General features: G+C 38.7%; 1 protein-coding gene across 1 annotated transcript in view; it reads right to left on the minus strand.

Moving 5' to 3' along the window:
- The window catches only part of mctp1a (multiple C2 domains, transmembrane 1a), a 162,568-nt gene that overhangs the window by 56,617 nt on the left and 78,690 nt on the right, over positions 1 to 27,261 (minus strand). The window contains exons 3-10 of the mRNA XM_037680664.1: positions 15,546 to 15,688; positions 14,433 to 14,512; positions 12,209 to 12,320; positions 10,534 to 10,572; positions 7,629 to 7,793; positions 6,985 to 7,115; positions 4,548 to 4,734; positions 3,504 to 3,660 (exon numbers count right to left, since the gene is read on the minus strand). Coding sequence (XP_037536592.1) covers positions 3,504 to 3,660; positions 4,548 to 4,734; positions 6,985 to 7,115; positions 7,629 to 7,793; positions 10,534 to 10,572; positions 12,209 to 12,320; positions 14,433 to 14,512; positions 15,546 to 15,688 — 1,014 coding nt within the window. The remainder of the gene's footprint in view (positions 1 to 3,503; positions 3,661 to 4,547; positions 4,735 to 6,984; positions 7,116 to 7,628; positions 7,794 to 10,533; positions 10,573 to 12,208; positions 12,321 to 14,432; positions 14,513 to 15,545; positions 15,689 to 27,261) is intronic.

The raw sequence follows: 27,261 nt of genomic DNA on the forward strand, positions 1-27,261 counted from the left end.
ATTTTAAACCCATTCCACACTCTTGCAAAATTATAAACAATGTTTCTAAACTCTAAACGTTCTAAAAGAGCACAGCATGTCATGATCTCCACTCTCTCTGCCACCTGCCAATGATCTCAGCCATGCCCATATCTCTGCTGCAGAGCAGAGGTCACATACTGCAGGAGGGAGCTTCTCTCTGCACACGCGGGTTGCACACAGGTGCAGCAGGTGCTAAATAATTTAAAATAATTTATTTTAAATAAAAATTACATGCCAATCTTGCGGCTCATCCATCAATCAGCCAATTGTGTGTCATGTCCAATCTTACTTTGAAAAACTGCAAAAAAGAGGGAGTACGCAAAAGTCAAATCGCAAAGTAGCTAGGGACTACTGTACATCCAATGATTCATTGGATCATCAAAAGGTACAGCACAGGTTGAACAACTGGGAGATAAAGTTAGAGAAACCAGACTGAGATGGTTTGGACATGTCCAGAGGAGGGACAGTGGGTATACTGGTAGAAGGATGTTAGAAATGCAGCTGCCAGGAAAAAGACAAAGAGGAGATGCAGTTAGAGAGGACATGGAGGTAGTTGGAGTGAGGACAGAGTGAGATGGAGGGGGATGACTTGCTGTGGTGAGCCCTGAAGAGGGAAAAGCCAAAAGAAGAAGAATGGTAAATAGACTTTACTTATATAGCACCTTTTTATCTTGTCAAAATACTCAGTGTTTTACACTACAATATGTGCCTCGTTTATCTATTCATACAGCACTCTACTATATGTATACAAAGAATAATCAGAGCTTTATCACATTCATACATCTATGGGACACACATCGGAGGCAATGAGGGGTTCAGTGTCTTGCCCAGGGACACTTCAGCATGCGACTGCTGGTGGAATTGAACCCCCAACTCTTGCATTGGAGGACGACTGCTCTAACCACTCAGCCACAGCCGCCCTTCTTCTTCTTCTGATTAGTTTCTGCAAGTTTCATTAAAAATTGTCCACTGGTTTAGAACATTATTGTGGGAGACACAAGAAGAAACTCCTTTACAAACTTGGTGCAAAAACATTTTTACCATCTTTTAGCTTTTGATAGCAAGCCATAACAAAGACAGTTCTTAATTAAAATAAAGTTAAAAAATGAAATTGTATTTTGTTCATGAATGGAAACTTTTTGCACCAAAATGGACGCAATAAGGTTTTTTCTGCCCTCCAATCATTCCTTGGCTCCATCTCCCCAACACACACACGTACACACACACACACACACGCACCCATACACTTGCTCCCTGAGGAGACACAGTGTTCGGACTCCATCCATGATTGCTAGAAAGGATGCACCCATCCTCCACAAATTTTAAACCCTCATCAGAAAGACAGACGGCAACTGGACACACAGTTTGACAGAGAGACGGATGAAAAGAGGCCAAGATCAACACCCCCTCCACACTCTCCCCCATCCTCGCCCCACATCTGCACGCAGGTGCAGCGATGGGGATAAGGAAGAAATGAAAAGGGAGGGATGAACAAATGAGAGGAAACTAAAAAAAAAAAAAAGGAAGGATGGCTTTCATAAGACAAAACCTGCTGCCCTGTCTGTGAGTGACAGCTTGTCACCGTGACGTCTTCTTTCTGCCTCTGTCACACTGGGCTGACATACAAACACACAAATGAATCAGAGCTGGCACAGCCTTATGACTCACTGTCATCTTTGCAGCGTGTCACACTTTATCGCTGCTGAATCCCAGAACACACAAACACACACAGGATCTGCCCTGCAGCCCTTAAATTCAGGGGACATTTGATCAAATGATTGTGAATGCTCAAACGCAACACTTTTGTGAGCACTTCTCCCTCGCATTACCCCCTCAGTCATGATCGCTGTCGACTAAAAGAAGCAGAAAACCCCTGCTCTGTGCTCATCCTTCACTTCAGTGCAGCTTAGCTCACTTCCTATCCAGGTTGTGTCCTTTACAGCAGTGGATCAGAGTGGGTAGGAGAGGCGTGTTATGTCTGCACATGAAGGTGGGTGGAGAAGTGGCACCACTTCAATGGAGGTCACCATGTCCTCCTTTCCTAATCCACCCATCTTTGTGGCCACCTCAGTCCCATTAAGAGCCATTAGTGTGTGTGCTCCTTTGCCATCATAATGCATAAATCTCTTTCTTTCTTTCCTCCCTTTCTCTGCCCTTCTTTAGTTCTGGGGAGGACTAATTAAAGATGAAAGAAAGGTTAGTGGGCAGTTGTCTAAAAAGTGAGAGTATTACACCATGCCAGTTACTGTAAATCCATGCTGTAAGATGAATTTAAACTAAATAGGTGTGCATGCGAGAGACCCCCCCCCCCCACACACACACACACACACACACATGTACATAGTGTGTTTGCACACACACAAAGTCATCATCGAGCTGAAGAGCCAGAATGAGATGGATATTAATGAGCTCGGTGCAGCATCACATCCCAGCACTCAGGTGTCTGTCGTCGGTTTTCATCAATGGCCTCAGATTGAAATGGGGAAAAATAACAGCTGCCAAATTCAGCGCAGTGACCTCATCGTGACCACATGAGCTTTGTATAGTTGTGATGTCTGGGTGTGATAAAGTGATGAGGACATTTCTAGCATGGAAAATAATAATTCTACCATCAAAAGTGAATGAAACTAGCATTCTTCGGAGGAATTCATGTCACTCGTCAGCTCGTCAGAAATTTAAACTAAGGTCTCACGTGATCTTTTAGTGCTCAAAGTACCAGCTGGGAATGACTCGCAGCCACTACACCAAATTTGAGCTCAGTATTTGTAAAAATAACGGGGTTGTAGCTAATTTTGTGTTTGCTAAGACTGATTATCTATGGTGGCCATCTTGAATCAAGTTGAATCCATAAGACAATCATTTGTAGACGTACTAGTTAATATTCCCTGCTAACAGACAAAAACATACACACAAAGGTATTACACTATCATCCACTGTCACAAACAGACATTAGGCAATAGCCTAATAACAAAACAAATAATATAAATTCGAGTTATTAAGCATGCATGCACTTTTCAATCCTCGCTACCTCAAATGAATCCTGTCAGTGTGTTTTCATGATGAGACGTTTAGCCGTCTTCTCTCTCGTCATTGTCATTTGTAAAACTATCTGCTCTTTAAACTGTGATAATTAAAGAGTATTGCGTTTTCTCCACAGGCACATTCTATCCCATGAGAGAGCCACTGTTTTTGGGACGTGTCTGCAGGACAGTGCTTGCTTATAGAGGATGCTTTGTGTAGCACGGCTGATTTCCAGCTGATAACATCAGCCTGTAAAATTGTGTCCACACGCCATGCACACACACACTGGATTACACGCGTGCACAGATTAGCAGGCTTTCAGCAGCACTGCTATATATTAGTGGTGGTACTTGGTCTCTTTGATAAGGTACACCTTTATTAAATTCTCCAACTGAAAGACTGCCGGTCTCGGGAAAAGGAATATGTTAATAGGTAGAGACCATTCAAGTCTTCAAACTGACCTCGCCGTGCCCCTCCATCTGCAAACCCCCTACTTTCTTCCCCCTTCTCGCTCGCTCTTTCCATCCCTTCATCTAAAAAGGAAGGCCACAGCAGAGACAGACAAAGAGGCCGAGGTTGCAGGGAGAGTGGGACAGAAATGGGGAGTGGAGTGGGAAGCTGGAAAAGAGGAAGGTGAGGGAAGTAAAATGTGTCGCCTTCAGCAGAGCAGAAAAACGAGGGGTTCGCGTGAGTTGTGAGAGAGGTGAAATAGCTTTTTCTTTTCATTTTACACGCCTTCCCTTCCCGGTGCAACCCTCACCCTTTACCTCTCGCCCCCTATTACACACATTCACTCAGATGCACGTTCATGCACTCGTTCCCTCTGCCCTTGTTTCGCCAACTGCCAGGAGAGAGACAGCTAGGCTCTGCCTCAGTCTTTGAGCTCCCCCTTCTGATACGAGGAGAATTCTGCAGCTCGGTGAGAAGCGGTCGACCTCCTGTGGCTAGCCAGCGAGGCTTCTCCACGGTTATGTAGGTCGCTGCTCTGATGTGTGGCCACAGGAGCTCAGTAAGGTGTAAACATCATGTCCAATAGTGTCACAAATACAGCTATGTGAACACACACATGCAGACACATACAAGCAGGTGCTACTGACATGCTCACATGTTTCAGCAGTGCAACACCTAAAGTCTCAAGGTGGGGGCTACATATGGAACTAGAATCTATTGATGTGTGAGCTGGGTGGTCTTTCTAGCAAGGATGAGTAAGGTGAGCTAGGATAAGAGAAAAGTGTGAAAACACTGTAAGTGGAGGGTTTCTGAAGCAGATAGGACCTAAAAGGGTATGCCATCTTATTGTCTGATCTTCCTCAAACCAAGCAAGCTCAAAGGCAAATGGCTAACAAGCCAATTTACATTCAAATAGCTGTGCCTGATTCATTCATGTACGACTCACAAGAATCCACATCAAAAATGTGTTATTTTTTTCCTGTGAACAAAAACATTCACACAACTTTAATACAGTGCTGAAAACACACAAGCCCAGCTGTAACAAAGCAACTCACATATCTCTGCGTGATCTGGTGTCTCTCTTGCGGATCATCCAGCATGTTGACTGACAGGTCTGAGATAGAAACGGCGGCGGAGGCAGTGAGGGTGACCAGAAGCACCAGAACTCCCTCCCCTTCCTCCAGCGGCATGTCCAACTTGTGTGTGTGTTCTTTACTAAGAAGCGACAAGTCGATGGTACACCTAAAAAAAAGCATTAACACAAACGCACAAAAACTATCTGCAAACTGTTCTGAAACACAGACTCTACAAACTGTACAACGGCAGCAATTTTGGGCTAACAATAAAAAATAAAAAAAAATCCATGGTTGGCATTCTCACAGAATGTCTGCAAAGATGTTACATGTGTAGGAAACTTTTTTTCTTTCTTTAGAAATGATGTGTGTTTGTTTCTGTTTATTGGTCTCATTAGGAACTTGTTATAAATCACCTGCTGTGCAGGAGCAGAAAAACAGCAACACTCTAAAAATAGTAAACAACAAGTAGCGAGCGATGTATGTAGGATGTAAGCAAGTGAAGACAACTTGGGCAAAGCTGACACACTTAGTACCTTTTAGTTGGTGCTTTAGGAGCATCTGCTCTTCACTGAATTGATTTCCTGACATGCTCTTAATTTGCCTACAGTTGAAACTACAGGTGGGTGGCACGGTGGCTCAGCTGGTAGAGCTGTTGCCTCTCCACAACAAGGTCACCAGATTGAATTATTAATTATTATCAAAGTATTAATTATTTATTAATAATTATTCTGATAATTGCATTCCTAATCTTATCCATGCTTGTCACTCTTAAGGAGAACCTCAACACCTTCATTTCTGCCACTTCCAGTTCTTTCTACTGTCTTTTTGTCCATGTCTCTGTCTCCAGACCATACAACATAGCTGGTCTCACCACTGTCTTGTAAACTTTTCCTTTGACCTTTGTTGACACCCTTTTGTCACAAATCACTCCTGAAACTTTTCTCCATCCACTCCATCCTGCCTGGACTCTCTTTTACACCTCTTTACCACATTGCATTTTCCTGGATTGTGGACCCCAAGTACTTGAAGTCCTGCATCTTTGTGACCTCTGCTCCTTGTAGCCTCACTGTTCCACCGGACTCCCTCTCATTCACACACTACAGCTGACTTTCATTCCTCTTCTTTCAAGTGCATACCTCCACCTCTCCAAGTTCTCTTCCACCTATTCCCTGTTCTCACCACAGATCACGTCATCTGCAAACATCATAGTCCACCGGGATTCTTGCCTGACCTCATCTGTCGGTCCATCACCAGAGCAAACAAGGGGCTCAGAGCCGATCCTTGATGCAATCCCACCTCCACCATGAAGCTATCTGTCACTCCTACAGCACATCTCACCACTGTCTTGCTGTCCTCATACATGTCCTGTACCAGTGTAACATACTTTTCGGCCACTCCAGATTTCCTCATGCAATACCACACCTCCTCCCTCGGCACCCTGTCTTATGCTTTTTCTAAATCCACAAAGACACAATGGAGTACTTTCTGACCCTCTCTGTACTTCTCCATCAGCATCCTCAAAGCAAAGATGGCATCTGTGGTGCTCTTTCTTGGCATGAAACCATACTGCTGCTCACAGATAGTCACCTCTTGTTTAAATCTAGCTTCCACAATTCTCTCCCAGATCTTCACTGTGTGGCTCATCAACATAATTCCCCTTCACCCTTGTTCTTAAAAATGGCCGCCAGCACACTTCTCCTCCATTCCTCGGGCATGTTCTCACCCTCAAATATGCCATTGAGTATTTGAGTCAAAAACCTCACTAACATTTCCAGACCTCCACTGGTCATCAGGTCCTACTGCCTTCCCCTTCTTCTTTCTTTTCAGAGCTTTCTGGATTTCACCCTCACTAATCTTTCCAACTTCCTGGTCCATACTTTCTTTGACCACTAGTCTTCTTTCTCTTTCTTTCTCTTCATTCATTAGCTTCTCAAAGTACTCCTTACATCTTCCCATCACCCTAGTATCACTTGTTAAAACATTACCATGCCTATCTTTATCAAGCATAACCTGTTGCACATCCTTTCCAGCCTGATCCCTCTGTCTCGCCAATCGGTACAAGTCCTTCTTGCCCTCTTTAGTGTCCAGCCTCCCATACAACTCATCATATGATAAATAAAGATAATATATATATATATATATATATATATATATGACAATATATATATATATATATATATATATATAAAGAAATACTGTAAATAAGAAATGGTGCAACTTCTTAAATTAGTCATTTCAAATCTTTACTATGCTCCATTGTGAAAACAATGAGTTTATGAGATTTACAAATCCTTACAATTATGATTACCAGTATATTTACAGTTTACACAATGTCTGAACTTTTTGGAACTGGGGATACAATTTTATTTGAATAAACAAAAAAAAAAAAAAAAAAAGAAAAAGAAAATTATTGCACCTTCCCATGAAGTCATCCTTCTTGCCAGCATCTCTGTCCCAGACTGTGATATCCACAAAGCCTCCTTGCTCATCATACAAGTGGAAATCAAACTGTTCTCTCCACTGGGGGGTCAGTGTTTTAGGAATTGTCTGAAAAAAAAAAAGCTAAGGTAGTACATAATTTACCCCTTAGGCCCACTTTTTTATATATAACCAAGTTATAAACTATACATTCATACAACTAAAATACAAATACGGTAATTGACATTTGATTCAGACGATTTTGTAGCACAATAATAATTTTTCCCCCAAACACACACTGAAAGGCGACACCTTTATTACTGTATAAGGAGGCAAAAATGAATTCATGAGACAGGTAAATTAGAATAAGAAGTGTTAGAGTGATAAGAAAGCCATTTATTACAGACTGAATGTACAAGTAAAAACAGAGGAGGAGGATATCTATCTGTAAAGAGACACATGCTCCTACAAACATGATGGATGTTTCACTCCTTTTCAATTGAGCAATATTTTAAAAGCATAATTCTAAATATAAGTTTTCAAGAAGAGTGGTAGAAAATGTGTAGGCTTGAAGTGGAAATTATTCAAATCTGACAATGAGTGAGCATGGTTCAGCAGTCACATGATATGTTCCCAGGTTACCTTGCTCTTGTACTTCTGGTGACCCATCCTAAATTTGACATATGGGTCGCTGAGGCCATTGGCATCCATGGGCTGCAGGCCGCGACCTTCGATTAGACTGATGCTGACGATTCCTCGCCACAGCTGCGCTTTTCTGTGCACATCTGAGAGACGCATGCTCTGATACTGCAGCAAACACACACACAGAGAATCGTTTTCACCAACGACTGGATGTCCATGAGTGCACAAACAAGAAAACAAGACGCTTTTACTAAACCCAAAGCATAAATTTGGCTTGATGACATTTGAGTAAAATGCTTCAAGACAACACAGAGGCAGGCAAAACACAAAGGAAAACAACTGAACACAAACTTATCTGACATGTTGGGACATAATTATCAATTATGGCACAGCTTTCTAGCACCATAAAGGTGTGTGATCACGTGTTAATGTGTTTGTCCATCTGATTTTATTGAAAAACTCAGAAAGTAATCACTACATATACATTTAAAGCTGATTAACTTTTAGAGTCAAACAATTTCAAGATGCCCACCACAGCTAATTGATCTTAGCCAACACTAAAATGGCTACACAACTTAATAAATAAATCTTATTTATTGAGCTAAAAAAAATGGTGTCACCAGCATCACATACTCCAAACACGCAAAGATGATGCAAGAGCTTGAGGGAAAACATGTTGGCAGCTGATATTTATTCTATCAACATTTTCTCCAAACTCTGACCCGCTGTATTTTTAGGAAATACCGAGAAGTATCTTCATTTTGTTCACAAGACATCGATCAGTCTGTTTGCTGTACTACATTTAATTATTAGGAAAAAAATCAAGCTTTATATGCTTTCATCTCCAAAACTGTTAGCTGCTTTAGAGCATACTGTTTTCCATCTGTCTGTCTTGTTTTTTTGAAAAGTCTGCAAACTCAAATTCAACAGTTTATGAATCCAGTGTCTCCCGAGCACTTAAAGGCCTATTTAACCTGTCTTTGAGTCAGGTCAGCATCCTTTACTACCACTAAAACCATGGTATTTATTTGTCGAACAACTACAAATCCTCCCTCCATCTCTCATTTCTCTGCCTCTCCTCCTTCCTTGTTAGGCAGAGTGTATTAGCATAGCTTTTGTTTTGCGGGTGCATTTCATTAAACTCTGAACAAACCCTGCCTCGCCTTTGATCTGGAGACAGAGCTTCTTAATTTCCATTTTCCAGACATTAAACAATGCGAACAGCTCCCTGCAATGGAGCCAACTTCTCTTACAGTCTCCCGTTCACTTAATATGCTAATGATGAGAGGTTGCAGCGCTTGTTTTTATTGCTACATATGTTTAGTTACAGAGAAAGACTGTGAATTTGAATTTGGACTAAGATTTTGTCTTTTCATGAATCAGGGCACAGCAGAACAGGCAATATGATCGATCGTGTTCAGATTCTGAAAGGCTTACAAAAAAAAAAAAAAAAAGCATGGGAACGTCTGAGTTTGAGCCATTTCTTTTGTCACAGGTGGAGAGGCCCAGTTTGGAAGCTTCTAAAATGTTTCTAAAATGTGCTGATGGATGGATGAAACTACTAAATGTTGGATGCGGGAACGTTTAGTTCTTTATGTGCAGCTCAAGATAAAAGTTAAAAAGTGAGTTTTAAGATTCAGCTCCAGTTTATTTAGAAAACTGTTCAAAGAAACTGTCTTCAAAATGATATTACTGTATTACGGTGAAAAAAAAAGACCAGCTAGAGCCTTCATGCAGTGACAAAGAAGAGGCAAACTCTCAATCAGCATGCGCCCATTTCAACCAGACAGAGAACAAAAGTAAAAAAAAAAAAAGATATATAAAGAATAAATAAACACTATTTTTTTCAAATTTGACAATATGAAAAACTTAACTGATGGAAATAATGGTGCACAATTAATGAAACACGGGTCAAATCTGAACGAGCGTTTATCCACAATCTTGTAAAAAAGAAACAGCAGTAAATGCAAATCCTCTGCTTGGCTTATTTTTACACATCGTTTGAGTACGGATCAAAGGTGGAAGAAGCACAACTATATGATTGTTTTGGACCAGGAGTTGAACCATAACTCTGCTTGATTTGGGCACCTGAAATGGAAAAAGGCTTGCTGCCAAACACATATTGAAAATTTACAACTCCATTAACGCAGTGGGCCCCAAACCTTTCAGCTTTTCACCCAGAAACTAACAAAAATCTTACAACCTCGATTACCGATGGTCGAAGGCCGACACAGAGTCAACACAAATTCTACAACCATTAACTGTATCCATTTATGACAACTTTTCAAATAGTTACAAATACAGCACAAAATGTGCCATTAGCAGTATTTTTTATGTTATTCTGATGTCTGGGGATCATTTTAAGACCCTCGCACTCAGTGTTTCATGACCCACAGTGGGGTCCTGACCTTAACGATCAGCTATTGGCTCAATTTTTAGTTTGTCTTTGTTTTATGGATCAACGTGAGGACACATGCACAGACAAAGGTCAGTGATTTTTCAATAAAAACACGAACTGTGCTTCAAATATGATCCAAAACCCTGTGATATTCTGTACTGTGATAATAGCAACAGCTGTAATGAACTGCTTCCACCTTTGATGAGCACCTAATATATGATTTAATACCAAGGTTCTTTTTAGGTTGTATTGAACTCCAAAAAAAAAAAGAAAGAAAAAGGGTCCATGCCTTCCGCTCGTGCAAAAAACAGCTTGTGGAAAACAAGATGGTGACAATGAGAATTGAAGAAAGCAAAACGCAGGGAGTGAAGGAACATGGAAGAGATAGGGGCCAGGCGAGACTCCATCCATGTACACCAGTGAAGGATAGGCGAGGTGCAGTGCAGTCGGTATGTGGAGTTACAGCAGAGTCAGAAGGTTGATGAGTTACATGCCGTTTTAGTTTACCTTACTGGATCGTTTCCAGTTTCTGCCCAAAAGCATGGTCTGCGAACGAGACAAAGCGGTTACAGAGCGCCTCCCACCGTCTCGTCTTAAAGCTGAAGGGCCAAAAGGTGAGAGGTCATGTCGTGTGAAGTTCAGATAATAAGCCCCGATGCTGGTGAGGGGAGGGGGAGTTAGATGAGGTAAGTGTGGCACCATGCAAGTTAACTAAGCAGGGAGTGTAACAGCACCGTGACTTATCGTGAGGTGTTTTGTTAGTGTTATATAACCACATGCAAAGACATATTCATGTATAAACATACAGAACGCAGCACATCAAGTGCTTTTCTCACAGTATACCCATGTTTTATATTAATCTAAAACCGTTAACTACCCTTAGCTAAAAACCTACAAACACAAAATAGATAATTTTCTGCTCTTTACAGCTTTGGATTAATAGTTTACTTCTTAATTTCAGTGACCGATTATGAAAATCTGCTGTGGAAAGTTATCAATCATCAAACTTTACTGTTTATATGAGCAACAATATTCAGTCACTAACAACCCTGACTATCCCACAAACAGAAAGTCTGTGCAACAGTTTATTAAAACTTGCAAGCAAAAGCTAAAATACACAGTATGAGCATTTTAAATAAATTAAGTCTAACCAGCTTCAAACTCAATGCGTGTTGGGACCACCTTTATTTTTTAAGCCAACCCATAAAATGGGAAGATACAAGAATTCAACTGAGCTATTTTTTTTTTTTTTTTTTGGCAGCTAATGTCATAAAAAAAATGGGAAATCCTTACTGCTAAATCCGCCTTTAAAACACAAGAATTCTGTTTTTATTAAAGCGAAATTATAAAGAAAACATGAGTAACTAAATATTTAACAGTTTAATGTAAAAATACTATTTCCAAATATACAGAACTCTCTGTCATTAATTAAAACAACTCATATCAACAAAAATCCAAATTTTTCCACCTATAGATTTGGAAAAATCCGCTTGTTTCTCTTCTCCACCACTAGATGGCAGCAGACAGCAGTCTAGTTTAACCTTGTGCTTGTTCTCTGCACAGTTGGAGAAATCCAAAATGATGCTTAACCCAAATAAAGTTTATTTGTTCTGTCAATTGTAGGTTTTCTGAACTAAAACAGCAACATAGTTAAGACATCAGATCAAAAGGAATAAAATATGTCCCTCATGGCTCTGCCATGTTCTGAGCACAACGTGCAGGAGTCCAATTAGCCAAAACAAATAATTGACGAGAAATAAATGTAACTTTCAAACAGCCAGGGTTTTCACAGAGGCGCAATGCAACATAATTAGGAATGAAGATCAGTTGCTCTTTGAACTACTTTTCCACACAGCATAATTAAACTTGTGTTTTTGCATTTGGATCTGCTGACTTGTACAGTTTCCAGCAACTGAGGCTGAGCAGAGCCAGCACATTCCAGTTCACCGCTGCTTATATGTTCCTCTGATGTGTGAAGACGCTACAGCTAAAATCACTGCAGCTGAATTTGATACAACTTATTTAAACGTTATTTAAATTTTCGGTTTTGTTTGGTTCACTGCTATGAAGGTGCTAAGTTACAGTGAGATACAGAACTCCAGAAAACAAGGAGGGCCTCTACTCTTCATGAGACAAGAAAGATAAACGCGCAGTTCTGAGTATTTTCAAGTAAATTTCTTACAGCGTCTTTTACGTCTCCCTCTTTCGGTGTCAGAGTAACAGCAAATTCCAGGCTGCCCAGGTTCTGTTCAGGATACTGTGGGTCCTTCAGGTCCAGCGTCACATCCAGTGTCCTACAGGGATGCAAAGTCATCATGGTCACATAAAAAACTATCATTTGAACCATGTCAACCAGAGTTCTGCATGTTCCTGTGCACATACCTCACACTACTGTCCTAATACTTTAAATCACCTCTAGTTTTTATTCTTAGCTTTAAACGAGTCAGAATTACTTGTAAAATTCTTAAAATGCTCTTTATGTTATCAGATGTTCTGAAGGTCTTGCAACATTTTTCTTCAGATTTTGGCTGCTTTTCCAGTCTAGTTCTTGTACCTATAGTGTGAGATTAAAAATGAGGAAAGTGGACAAGTGTCCACAAACTCAAACTGAAACATGCACTACATGAGCTACTTGAATACATTCAGCCTAATATTATGGTCAAAGTCTGCATTTTGTTCATGTTTTGGTAAATGAAGAGTGAGGTGGGTAACCCTGCACACCTGTATCCTATCTGTACAGATAGAAGACAATAAAACTCGTATGAGCTGAGCTTGCTGCAAGATGGAAATTTTCTCTTTTAAAGACAAAAAGCAGAAAACGAGTTCACTTTGCTTTAATTAAACAATGCAATGTGAAAAGACACTGCAAGTCAAATCACGCCCCTTTTTTCCTGCAAGTTTTCCAGAAAAACCAGGTGAAGGTGAAGTAAAGAACAAGGGCGACTCACTTCTTTGCACCAGGTTCAAATAGCAACAGGACACTTCTGCAACAAAGTAGAGCAATCGTTCCACCAGCAAGGAGCTTCTATCTTCACCAAACGAGAGGTTTCTGAGGCTGGAACTGTGACAGACAGCATGTTTGCTGTCCTTGTTAAGTTATGATAAACAAACTAAAATAAAACTTAAAATTGTTGCTTGTTAGCCTAAACCCCTCAGACGTGATCCACTTGCCCTGATGTATTGTATGCCAAGTTTTCAGCTGACAGCTGTTTGGAAGTCATCTTGTTGGTGTTAAAATACTATCTCATGTGTCAAATTGTGTTACTTTGTTTAAATTTAATAGATTCAAAAAGATGAAAATAAAGTGTGTCTATGTAACAGGCTGTTGGTAACAGATTTACCTTAAGATATTTTTCACAACCATTTAAACTGTAAATTATAGATAAGAGTTGAGTGGCTTAAATAAAAATATACATATATTTTTTAAATGGTAAGGTACTGTGCAGAAAATGAGTAAAAATAAAATCGGAAAACCTTTAGAAAAAAAAAACTAAATCACTGCAGAGGGCCATTTGAAAAGGTTACGAGGAAGTCTCATTGTTTGAAAGCAAAATGTAAAGATAGAAAGGGATGACAAGATTTGTGGTCTGTCACTGAAAAATAAATGTTCTTTCTGCAAGTAGGTGTAGAAACATTTTTCACAATGATCCACCACATAATGAAAACCGATCAAATAAAGTTCACAAAATCCAGTTTAATCCAATGTCTCTGTGGCTGTGAGCTGTAAAACATCTCCACTTGGAGCTGACATGTCATGGCTCAAAAGTCTCTTGTTTTGAGGTTGAGCCAATCATTACGTACCTGTGACATCACCTGATGTCCCTTGTTATAACAGCATGTGCCACAAACAGGACATTCTGATTATAGTCAGGGAAGCCTGAATAAAAAAGAGGCCTTTAACTGTGACAACAAATCCCCATCAGTGAAATTTATTTTGATTCTACTGTCTTTCATTTCTTTTTATTATGTTTTTCATTTCTACATTAAATATGACAAACAGCAAGGAAAGACTAGAGAACTTAATAATGGATGAGTTGCATTTTGGTTACTTGAACTTTTGAAGCGTTAAAAGAAACTTCTACATTCTGCCACTAGAGGGCAGCCACGGACAGGTTTTGGTCACTGTATTAGGATTATAAAGATGGTGTTTGGTAAATGGTGCAACAAGAAAACTGCTGATCTTAGAGCAGAGTGTGCCACTCCCAGCATCACTGCTTCGTGGTTTAAATCTTAGCACATCAACTTCTCTAAACATCTCCATCACTGACGAAATGGAGCATGCAGGACAGTTTCTTTCATACAATCATCTGAGACAGAAATAATTGGAACGGTTTGGGTGAAAAGAGAGCCAAACACTCAGGATGTTTTAGTGGAAAGGAATTAAAAAAATTAAAATAAAAAGACACCTCTGATGTTCCAGAGACTCCAGATGGAGATAGGCTGAGCCCATGAAGTCATCCTGCAGTCCAAAGTCATAGTCAAACACCTAAAGGAGACAAGAAAAGGTCAGGGGAGAACAACAAACACCCCACCACACTTTTCCCTCAGCCTTTGTCTAGAAATGGAGCTCGTCTTCAGAAGGGTTTCATATTTGTATAAAACATAGGATAAAGAAATGTTTGGACATCCTTGCTCAGCATTTATAACTAGTGTGCTGTTAGAAGATGATTAATGTGTTTCTAAAGGGCTCGAAGTTTTTATAAGATTTTAATAAGAAACATCTGGAGGTGGATTTTCCAAAACTTGGTGATATAAAAAATTATCTTCCAAGAATAATCCAATGTGGCTTGTTCCAGGGAAAATACATCTCAAAACTTTAATCCATTTAATATAGTTTATTTATACAGCACCAATTCACAATAAAAGTCATCCCAGGGCATTGTTCAAAAGAATAGCGTACTTTAAATCCAATGAAGGTACCATTTTCTCAGTTTTTAAAATGATAAAGTAACAACAGAGCTCAGTTCGAGGTCTGAACATGCTGACTGATGACCGACTGAGGAATAAAAAAGTAGATGAAAGCCCTTGTTAGACTTGACAACCCTTCGATCTAACAGACACTGACTAATGCAGCAGTTTTCTACAGTAACACCCGCACAACAACTTCTGTGCACGATAAAGGTGGTTCTGACATTTCTTGGCAGAACTGAACCAAGATAAGTTCAGAGAAACATTTAAGTAACATCATACTAAAGTAAGTTGTGCGTTTCTGTAGTTTGGAGAATATTATAGTACAGATTTTTTTCTTGTAGCTTGTCTTGGAAGGTGTAAATATTATTAATTCAAACCTCTACACAGGAATCAAATGACAGCAAATGTAAGATTGGCTGCAAATAATTCAAAAGTAAATTCTGATGAAGACTTTTAGCTTGTGACACTTGCCAAATGAGAAAAAATATATACATTTCTTGCTATATAGGTGTTGCTTTGGGTCAGTTTTAGGCTAAAAAATTATAGAAACGTAAAGTTAAATTAAACATGTGTACGGCAGTTGTGTTATTTTGAAAAATCGACTGTACCTTGACATAAAGTGGGTCTTTTAGAGTTTCCACCAGGAGGCTCACTCTCTCATCCCACACTGGATTCAGGTTTTTATGGATGGTTTTGCTTCTGAACACCTCTTTCCCTGCGATTTTAAACTTCACATATGGGTCACTGGTCCCTAGAGAAAGAGGATCAAATAACAGGGACCTCTGTTAGCTAAAACTAAAAACACCACTGAAATTATAATATATAGCTCATATAGGTTCATGCATTGGGAAAGAAATGTACTGAAGAGGTGAGTGACAAACATAAAAATCAATGAAATTCACTGTTTCTTTTAATCATTTGGATTAGACAAGGTTTAATCATAAACATTGCCTGAGTGCTTTTAAGATGAATAATCAGATTTTTTTTCTTCTTAAATAAACATATAAAAAGAAGTGATGTTTTATTATACAAAGTTTGTTTTCTCAGTCATCCAGGTATATAACCTCGAAGCCTCTTGGATGAGGGGCGAAACGTTTCTTTTTAACAAAAAAAAACAAAGTCCAGATGACATGATTCAACCTTTTTTGTTGTTATATACCTGGATGACTGAGAAAACAAACTTTGTGTTTTTGAAACCATTAGTGAAAAGGCCAGACTTCAGGGGTATCTGAGGCAGGCTTGAAACACAAGAGTCAGGGCGGCTTCTGGGTAATACCAGATGGCTAGGCCTCAGACTGACGAAGCCTCTTGGATGAGGGGCGAAACGTTTCTTTTTAACAAAAAAAACAAAGTCCAGATGACATGATTCAACCTTTTTTGATGTTTTATTATGTAATTAACTTCTTTCTTGCAATGTCGTTATTTGACCACTAGATGGGGGAATTGATCTAAAGTTAAAAAAAAACAAGTCATCTTTCTTAAGTTCATGAAAGTACATCCACATTTTATTAAGTTGATAATCATAGAATGCATTAAGAAGAAGTATACATTAACATGATATATTCAAAAGAGAAAATAATATTTCATAATGATTTTTTTAAATTATTGTATTCTTTTTTTTTTTTTTTTAATCTCTGTCTGTAGCCCACTGCCAGTTACATAACAAAACAGAGGAAATAAATACAGTTTACATTTTACCAACTATGATCTGATCTGTTTTCTGTTGGGCTGCAGAGATAGTGGACTGAAAATAGGTTTAGGTTAATAAAAGTCTCAGTGTTGCACAAATCTCATCAGCTCATTATAGCTTCTCGTTAGCCATAAAATGGCAGAGAGTATCTTACTCCCACATACTCACTTTATTGGTGCTTATTAACGTCAGTTAAAAAAAAACAGCGATGCTCAAATAAGAGCTCTGTATAATTCAAAAACAAATAAATAAATAAAATTGGGGCATCATTATATTATGTGTCTGTCAAAAACAATAGAAAAATGAAAGGCTGCCATAAAGGATTGATGCAAGAATATTTTTTTATGCGTAAAACAAGCATTATTAAACAAAAACAGGAACTTAACCTTGATTTATATTTGCTTATTTTCAGCTGCCAGCAAGCTGTGATGTGAAAGAAGAAGAGAAAAATGCTAACAGTGTAGATTTCATTCTATATATAGAATTTCTATATTCATTCTTGTTTTTTGTGTGTTTTTGTTACATCAAAAACTCACACGCTTGAAGAAACATACAACTAAAACTTAAGAACGAGAATGCTCGTTCTTAAACAGGATATAACTATTTGGGCAAATATTTCAGAAACTAAAAAAAAAAAAAAAAAAAAACACACCTAGCATTCTATTGCCCACTAATGCCAGAGTTTTAGTCTAAAACCATTATATCTTTAAAAAGTATGGTTTTCATTGATCAAACCTTGAAGATAACGTTTTCTCAAATCGCATGTATTTCAGTTGTGTGTTGAGCTCAGAGCATGTGATGTGAAGAAGTCTCAGTTACTACAAATCTAAAACTAAGTTATAGAGTCAGATGTTCTTTATTGTAATTCTCATCACATGTGGTACATGTAGACATGTTTGTGTTGTCCAATGTTGACTAGCTCTGGCGTTCATCTTAAACGGATCTAATCCAGGTAATCAGTTGTAGATGTACATGCATTTATAAGAATTTTATTGAAATCCATACAATTGCTCAAGAGATATTTTGCTAACAGACTAACGGAATTGCCTCCAATAGTTTCAGCAAAGGTAATGAGTAGCACTTTGTGTTTGCATTGTAAACAACTCTCTTCAACAAACAATCTGAATTTTAGCACAATATGTGTAAAACTGGCAACATTCGAGCCATGTTGGTGCATTTCATGGTCTTTTGACTGTGGCAGCCATCTTAAATCAGGGTGACTCCAAAAAGTTAATCTTTTGTAGCAGTGCATTCAGTTGAATTAAAATCCATCCAGTGGTTCAGGAGATATTTTGGTAACAGACATACGCACGAGCACACAACAAATACGGGCAAAAGCGTTATCATCCACTTTCGGCAGGAGGCAATAAAAGCTGGTTCCAAACCACATTATAGGCAGAATGAGCTTTCCTTCAAAACAACAGGAAGTCTTTTTCTATAACTTGCTGTCTTTCCGAGCCTCAGCGGGTCAATATTCCCCAGGCACACATCTCTGACTCAGAGTCTCTGCATCCCACAGTGCCAGCTTTATGGGGCCATAACACAGACAGGCTGAAGAGTCTGAAATGGAAAACGCTGCTGGTGTAGGAGGGTGATGGCTGAAAATGAGCCAATGTGGATTACAGTAGAGAGGGGAGACGGAGGAAGTGCCTTCAAAGAAATCACCCACCTCTGTACGTGACATGTCAGGTATTTTTAAAAGACTTAACACTTTTGAAAACTCCTGTACGACACAAGTGACGTACAGCTTGTACCAAATGAAGACTGCTGGGTGGATAGGTCAATAAGACATACACTGTAAGATCAATAAGGTCTACCAAAATGATTTAGCATTGACGTAAAATCCTAAAACCAGATGGAGTTCAGCACTGTGGGTTTAATGGATTGGTACACCCGGGGCATTTCTCTACCTTGAAGTCAGAAGACCATGAAATAGAAGTTCTGGGCATTGCAAGACTGGATATAAAGAGAGCACATGTCTCAGACAGATAGATTTAGAGGGTGTTGTAGGTGCTGATGTGCAGCCATGGAAATTATTTTTTGACTGTTGAGTGACGTTGGTGCCAATACAGCGCACAAACGAAGTAAAATAAATAAGATACATAAAGGGAAAAGGATGCAAGTAGGTTTAGGACTGGGGTGCCTGACATTTTCAGCATGCAAGCTACTTTTAAAATGACCAGGTCAAAATGATCTACCTGCTAAAAGGCCCCGTTTACATGAGAACAACCACTGGAAACGTTGTGTTTGTTCAAGGTTTATTGGGGATAATAAACAAAAAAAAAATTGCAGGTTTACACAAAAATGCTGTAGTTTCCATTTCAGTTGGGTTGCCAGATAAATTATGAACTACAGTACTGTGCCTTTAAAATGATAGTATTTTGACCTAAACTGTCATATGTGCGGAGTAAAGATATTTTGAGATGAGATGTGTGCGTGTTTGTTGAACATGTGCACAGAAAAGGAGGGGATAAATAAGACATTTTAAGTTGATCTGGCAACCCTGAGGCTCAGCTGCATTTATCGCACATGCAGCGTCTGCATGACAGTTACATCCAAACTGGTGAATACACTAACGTCTCTTTGGACCCCGGACTTTATTAGTTTTGCTCCTATATGCTGTAAAAGGGTGAGTAGCATAAAAAACACTCTGCTCTCATTTAATATAACTGTTGTTAGTGCAGAACAACTTTGGGCTGCAGCCACCTGTAGCGGGTGTGTGCGACTTCACACTTGCGGAGCATTTCACACCTCCGTGTGGAGGCTCACCCAAAAATCTCCACTCTGAGACCTGGATTCAGAAACTTGCAGTTTCAGAGGACGAGGGCTGTTGTCGTGTACATGAACGGGCAAACCGCAGCAGAAAAGCTACAGTTTCACAACATGGTGTAAACAGGGTCTGTGCTGCCCCGTATGTCAGTCAAGTGATACATTTCATAGTGAGGATGGATGATAGGCTGACGTCTATTTTTTTTAATGCCATGCGATCTACCCATGATGCCTTTGCAATCGACCTGCAGATTGCGATCAACGTATTGGGCACCCCCTGGAGCATTTGATTTAATAAACGCAGTATTCCAGAGCCTTGAACAAACCTGATAAGAACACAATAGTCATTTATTAACCCTCCTGTTATGTTCGTTTCTGAGGTAAAAATCACATTTTTTATGTTTGCTGAAAAAACCTACACACAAAAAAAAACAATAATTATCCTTGAAATTGATTTTTGTAAAAAAATTTTATATTACATTTAATTTTTTTTTTCAAAGGGTGATCTTTATAATTGAACTTGAGACACATATACTGTTCTGGGTCAAATTGACCCGCTCATTAAAATCAAGACAAATGAGTCATGAAGATTTGTATTGAAAGTAAACTTTATTCAGCCACTGTTTTTTGAACCAGAAATGAACAAAACAACAAAATAAGATCTTAGGAACACTAACACAGTGCATGTATGTCTGTGAATCTCCACAGCTCACAAGTAACATGTCATCATGTTGTGATGGTATACACCATGCAATGAATACAATCAGAAATACCACAAAAATGAATATATGTAAATTAACTAGATGCTTTAGTTTTGTCATCTACACAACACATGAAGGACATGTCATCAGACTGTGCTTTGTTCAAATAAATTTTGCACATTTCACACAAGTCATCCTCGTTTTGACCTCATTAGATGGCTTGCAAACCTGGCACCTCTTCCTCTTCTTTTTTCCTCAAGTAGCAACCTAGAAAGACAAATAAAATGGTTAATATATTTTTTGATGCTCCTAAGACACACATAACATGCACTCGCACAAACACACACTTTTACTTACCTCACACACTGATGTACTGGATGTAGTCCTCTCCTGGATCTCCTTTACTACAGCTGCAGTAGCTGGGGTCCTTGGCATATGCTGTCTTCGTTGTCTATGTGGTACCACAAGTGCCTTGCCCAGCTCTTCTAAGAAAATGCGCCTCTTGTACAGCTTTGACACATTCCACTCCGGAAAGATTTCCGTCCAAATGACAAATGTGTTGTATGCTGATACATCAATGATGTTGTAAAAGATGACCAGTGGCCAGGGTGCAGTCAACTCGCCTTCCTTCTAGATTTGTCATTTGAAGAATGATTTTTTGTATTACATTAGGCATGAGTAGCTCAAAGACCGACTTGATATCTGTGACTCGAGTTACTGCCATCCTAGTAGGCCCTGGCACTGTCTTTATTATATTTTCTGCACACTGTTTTCCGAGGTGCTTAGTTGGAGATAAAGACCACTGAATTTCACCATTTTTTGACATGAATGTCTTGCTTGGGGAAACATGAATATCACTTTCATCAATTGGTTCATAATCAGAATCATCAGACTCAGAATTGACCTCAATACTGTCTTCAGCTTCAGACACCTCCTCTTCTATTTCACTGTCATGATCAATGAGAAGTTCCAGCACTTCCTGGGCTGTAAACATTTTTTTCCTGCTGCTCATTTCCTGACCTCTGACAGTGACAATATCACATGTACCTTCAGTGTGTAATGTGTTTAGGACTCCCTTGCAGAGAATATTTATGCCCTCCCACCCCTCCCCTTCTGCTGAGTGTCCACTCAGCGTGGGTGGAGTTTTCCCACAGGAACAGAAAAGGTTCTCGTCAAAAGTTGTATAAACACCTGCTTTCTCACAGTTTCCTTGTGAAGTAAAGAGAATAGTGAGAAAGTGGGTTTGTGTGCATGCACGTGTGCATGTGTGTGGTGTGTGTGTGTGGTGTGTGCGTGCATGTGTGTGTATGTGTGTGTAGTGAAATATGTCTCATAGTTTCAAGGAAACAAATAGAATTGGATATTTTTTTTACCCTTTTCACCCTTCAACTTGACTGCCGGGTCAAATTGACCCGAACAGTATCGATGTAGCAAGTAGACGCAGGGGGTGGTACAAATGTGTAAAGTGAACCATTTTCAATTTATATGTTGAGTGGAACTATTAAGACAAATAGAAAAAGTTTCATGCAGAAAAAATATTTTTAACTATTTTTAAAAAAAATTTAAACTTTAAAACGGGTCAATTTGACCCGCAACATAACAGGAGGGTTAAGAGATCCATCGTGCAATATTGCACAATTTTCTTTAGCTGAATCTGCTTTTAGATCATTTAAAAAATGTGTTTTATAAATACACACAAAAGTCAAGGGAGCCATATAAAGAGGTCTAGACATTTTCTCCTGACCTGCAGCCCATTTATGTTTCCACAGGGCCTTATTGACTTCCTCAAGCCTACTGAAAGGTTGCACATTGAGTTGGGAAGTAAAATCGGTCAAGCAGTCAAGTCTGAAGGTACTTTCAGGAGGTTTAATTCCTTTTCCGTTATAGAATGTTTTGTAGAATTTATTTTGCATCTTTGTTTGAACTCCCTTGTTATAGCAGACCTGCTGTCTATCAACTAAATGCTTTAATATCAACTCTTATTAAAACTCATATTTAAATGCAGCTTAAAAAAAGGTCCATATTTTGCCTTTGTGTGCCCTAGGAGGGAAAACAAAGCATGCTCAAGCAATCTGTGGGGCAAGAGTCTGCACCAGACACCAAACACTTTCCGTTTGAGGCAAGCAGAAGTCGTTCTCACCACATGCACCACCTCAGCAGGTCTTTTTCTAACTAGATGTGAGTCTGGACACAACAGGAAGCTCATTTTGACAACGTGCATCTTCATTTGCAGATATTCATCTGTCACTTATAAACACATTTCCATCTGGTTATAAAACCCATCAGAGAGCAGGCAATTCCATTTTTATTTAGCGCAGGAGCACAACATAAAACTCAAGTCCTGTCTTTAAATGCAACCTCCAACCAACCATCAGAGGAGGCTGATCCGGTATGGCAAGCCATCTTAACATAAAATTGGATTCACTACACTTACATTCCAGATATCTGAAATTGGTTAATGACTAGACATTTTAGTTATTTAAGATATCTGTAATTATATTTTGACTAGTTAAAATACTTATTTGAGATATCTCTAATTACAATCTGACTAGTGTAAATGACGTCAGATTTACCATTGAGTTGTATGGAGACTTCAATTCAAGATATCTTAAAATTAATTTTAATCATTATTTGCTTTCAAGATATCTCGCTGTTAATTCTGACAATTAAATATATTTTAAATTACATCATTATTCAAGATATCTTAAATTTATTTTTAGATATCACATATAAGGATTTGACTAGCACAAATTAATTGCAAATATCTTAATAGCAAATAACAACTAGGCAAAATTAACTTAGATATATCTAGAACTGTCCTTATGACTAGTCAAAATTAATTTTAGTATATCTCCAAATGAATTCAAGATATATTGAATATTTTTAATCTAGACGGCTTTTCTATTTAAGATATCTTGAATTAACATTTTGACTAGTCAGAATGACGTTGAAGATATCTAGAATAATTATTTTGACTAGTCAAAACGTCACAGATTTACGTCGCATTTTGCTTGAAAAATCATAAAGCATTTTAGCTTTATTTAGTGGTCTGTCATTCCAACATAAACGCTCGTGTTTTTAATATGATTTTTAGCGCGGCAGCTCATGCTCAACATTTCTGACAATTTTGTCCAGAACAGCTGGCATCATTGCAGCCACCCAAAATTCTGCAGGCAACTGTTTGAACAGCTAAGTGGCAGCCGGGGGGGCTATGCGTAATTTCTTAATTCAAGATATCTAAAACAATGTAATTCTGACTAGTCATAATTATGTTCGAGATATCTTGAATTGTATTTACGGATGTTTGACCCTTCAAATGACGAATCAGATGATGTCATTTTAGATATAATTACATTTTGACTAGTCAAAATTCCTTTTAAGATATCTTGAATTGTTATTCTGAGTCAGAATGTAAATACAGATATCTTAAATTGGCGTTCTGGATAGTCAAAATGTAAAATTCTTAGTCAAAACTCATTTTTAGATATCTAGAATGTAACTACAGATAGTCAGACTAATCAATTTTATGTTAAAATGGTTTTCCAGTAAGTTTATCTTGACAAAATGGAGAGGCAGGTCAGGGAGAAAGACAACTGTGACTTACTTTAGCACTCAATATGCCCTTCGTGTGTCATTCAAGAGATAGTTTCAGGTTGTGGTCACCCACACAGAGCTGCTCAGTGAGCTTGGTTGTTAAAAACAGAACATTCAACAATTTTCTTGAAATGTTCTGGCCTTCAAACTATCCACTGGGAAAAAAAAAAGTCCATGAGTAAAATGGACCTTATGGGATTTAGAGCAAGGCGTTTGCTTATAAATTGTGTATGACGCTATTAAAACAAAGCACAGAACAAATGTGGCAGTAGTCTAGATCCAAAATAAATCTATTCATGAGAGCGCACAGCAGCACACACAGCAGGCGGCCTTGCCACGGGTGTGGTAGAAACACGCATCTAAAAGCCCATGGTAGACTTCTGTTTGTGAGTGGCTCTTTGTCTTCCTGACAGCAGCCGAAAACATAATCAACCACACATTTATCTCTTTTGAAAAGCTAATGGACAACAACCATTACCACCACTCTCGGCGTCAGCCTGTAAGTAAGTCTAACCGCCTGCTCAAATGCTCGAGCATGCAGGAATTAAATGCTAAAACGAACAAACTCACCCAAATGTTACAAAAAGATACAAAGTATCACCTACTGAACATTTGTTTAACAATAGCATTATAACAATAAAAAGTTTTTTTTGTTTGATAGTAATATGTTTTAAACAAGCATGGAACAACCATCGCTGTATAACTCCAACTAGTTTGTTTTAGTGTGAAAAAGAAAACCATGCACAATGTGCTATTAATGCTTTGTTTTATTAGAAGAAAATGAACTGTCACCATCTTGTTTCAAGTGCTATAGTAAGAGTAAAGTGAATTTAGATGATAAATCTATGAGCTTAGCTACATAAAAAAGCTGATTTTTACTGATGCTGATTTTTTTGTTTTGTTTGGTTTCACTGCTTTAAAAAGTCACGTTGTCAAAAAACTACTTGTTGTAGTTATCCCATTCTTAGGATTTAAAAGCCTTTAAATGAAACATCAGAGACAGTGTAGGGTTTACTCTAGGACTATTTCGCTCAAACTAGCAACCCCTCTACCCCCACCTGTGTCTGTGAACTGTCAGTCCGCTGTGTATGACGGACAAGTTCAGGTAAGTTCCCTAATCATTTCTCTATAAAAAAAAGACAAAGTTGGCTGTTTTCTTTCTTCTGTTTGCAAAAAACACAAGTGTTCATGACGTAGGGATTAGAGATTGTCAGGATGTGCAGCAAGCCCTACAGAACCTCTAAACCTACACAAGACGAGGTCAGTGAACAAAGCCAGGCTGATTCTGGCAGATCCTGATCATCCACTCCATGGTGAGTTCAGGTTGCTTCCATCTGGACGCAGGTATCTGCTGCCCAGATGTAGAACGAGCAGACTAAAAAACTCATTCATCCCTGTAGTGATCAGACTTCTCAATGAACAGTGATGATTTATGTCCTGTTATTTTAATGTCTCAATGTCTTGTCTGGATGTTTTGTGTGCCTACTGACTGTGAAACAAATTGCCCCTCGGGGATAATAAAGCTTCTTGAACTTGAACTTGCCCACCAGAAATGTGCCACATAACCCTTCTTTTTAAACGCAGCAGCAGTTGTCTTGTAGGACAGTGACTGTCACAGCCTAGTTGGTGACTCCAAATAAAGAGAAAACTGCAAGAAAATACAAAAGTTTTCGCTGCCTTCTCACAGAAACCTGTCACCAAGCAACCAACTTGCTCTGCTGTCTCCATTTGATTAGCCAATTTTTGGAAATCATGGCTTATTTGTGTGTACGAGGCTTGCAAAACTGTATTCCAGGCTGTCCACGTTACATGTTGAAAACTCCTCGAACACTCAGAGTCACTTGGAAGACCCCCTCGTGAAGGCTGTTCACAAACTAGTAGCCGAAATTTGTGGCCAAGTGAGATTTTACTTTTGGCTGTGTCTGCCCAATAAACAGTCATCTGCTATCCATCTAATTAATAAGCTAACATCAGCTTGTTGGGCTTCCCACATTACTTTACAAAGAGAGCACCAGAACGGAAGAAATATTTGATCAGATAAACACATTAACTTCAGCTCTATAGACTATTTTAGTTGGTGCTCTTTTTTTTATTATTATTTTAAGTCTATTTTTATGTGTTTTTGACTTCAAGTCCCAATATTTTTTTTGTGGTGTTTTAGCTGACACTGTTTGTAAAATGGATTTAAATTTAAACTGCGGTCAGAATTATTTGTTTGTTAATCAGATGGACCCCCGTTGCATAGAGACTCAATGCATAATTTTCCAATATCACAATTGTGCAGCCCTAGTTGTAAGGGCATTATTTATTGTACACAAACACTAAAAAAAAACAAAAAAAAAAACAACACATCCAATTAAAAGTAACTTCCTGTAATAAACTTCACTTCTTTACTTATAGCACTTGTTCTGTCATGTTCATTATGTTGTAGATGAACAGAAGCTTAGATATATTCATCAATTAAAACGGGTTCACTCATCTTTCTGGACTGGATAAAACGTGCATTGAATTTAATGAAATGTAACGTGAGACGTCATTTTTCTTTGACCCATCAAAATGAATGCGGTCATTTATTTTACAGAATCAAAGTTTAACATCAAACATTTACATTAATTTGGCAAAATATGAAAACAACAACATAATTAATCAGTTTTACAACCAGGAAACCATACGGCCATGGTTTTCCGTTGCTTCACCATAGACATTAATGAAAACATCTGGATTAATTTTCTAGCAGAAAGGAGAGTTTAAAGATGGAAAATTGAGATTTATCTTACAGAGAGATGTGTGAGGGAATGTATCTGTTTTAACCAGAATGTGCACGCTCCTTCGGAACTCAGCTTGTCCCAAACAGTACACTTTTGGTGAAGGTCGACTTTTACCTTTTCTGAAGATAGATCAGTTCCGGCGTGGAGTCTCACTTCCAACCACTGTTCAGCGTCTCAGTGAGAACAGCCAAATACCTCGAGAGCCGTGCGAGGTTATCCAAACAGAAGTTATAATTCCCAAAATCGTCTCTGGTTCAGCTTGTTTGGTTTAGCAGCATCCATGAATGCCTGCGTTTGCATTCCTGGAACTCCCAAACTCTCTGCATTCTGGATTCCAAAACTCTTGAACTCTCATGTTGAACTGGGAAGTTGCTACATTTAAATGGGCTATACTTCCGGTTCATTTGAGAGCTTTTTGATTGGTGGATGGACCAGAACAGAGGTGTGGTTTGTGATGTAAGGTGTTATGGAAAGTCAAGGATAGAGATTAAGATTGTTTAAGAACAGACAGAAAGATTGTTGGAGAAAACCAGACTTCGTGGTGCCACCTCTCCTGTATCTTGCTGTAAAAGTTAAACATGACATTTCTTTTCAGTAAACTTTCTAGTTGACCGAAGCTTGAACTTTAACACACTTACAACTTTGCTCGTTGAAGACAGAAAAATCAAGAAATTGAATCATTACTCTCTAACGTTCTCTAACTTGATTTCACTTTGAATTGAGGACCAAAAATCATTACTACTGTTTAAGTAAATAAAAATGAGTAGTTCACTTCAACATGTAAACATTGTTTGAACTAACA

Source organism: Nematolebias whitei, chromosome 8 (genome assembly GCF_014905685.2).
Source record: "Nematolebias whitei isolate Nwh7 chromosome 8, NemWhi1, whole genome shotgun sequence".
Lineage (NCBI taxonomy): Eukaryota > Metazoa > Chordata > Actinopteri > Cyprinodontiformes > Rivulidae > Nematolebias > Nematolebias whitei.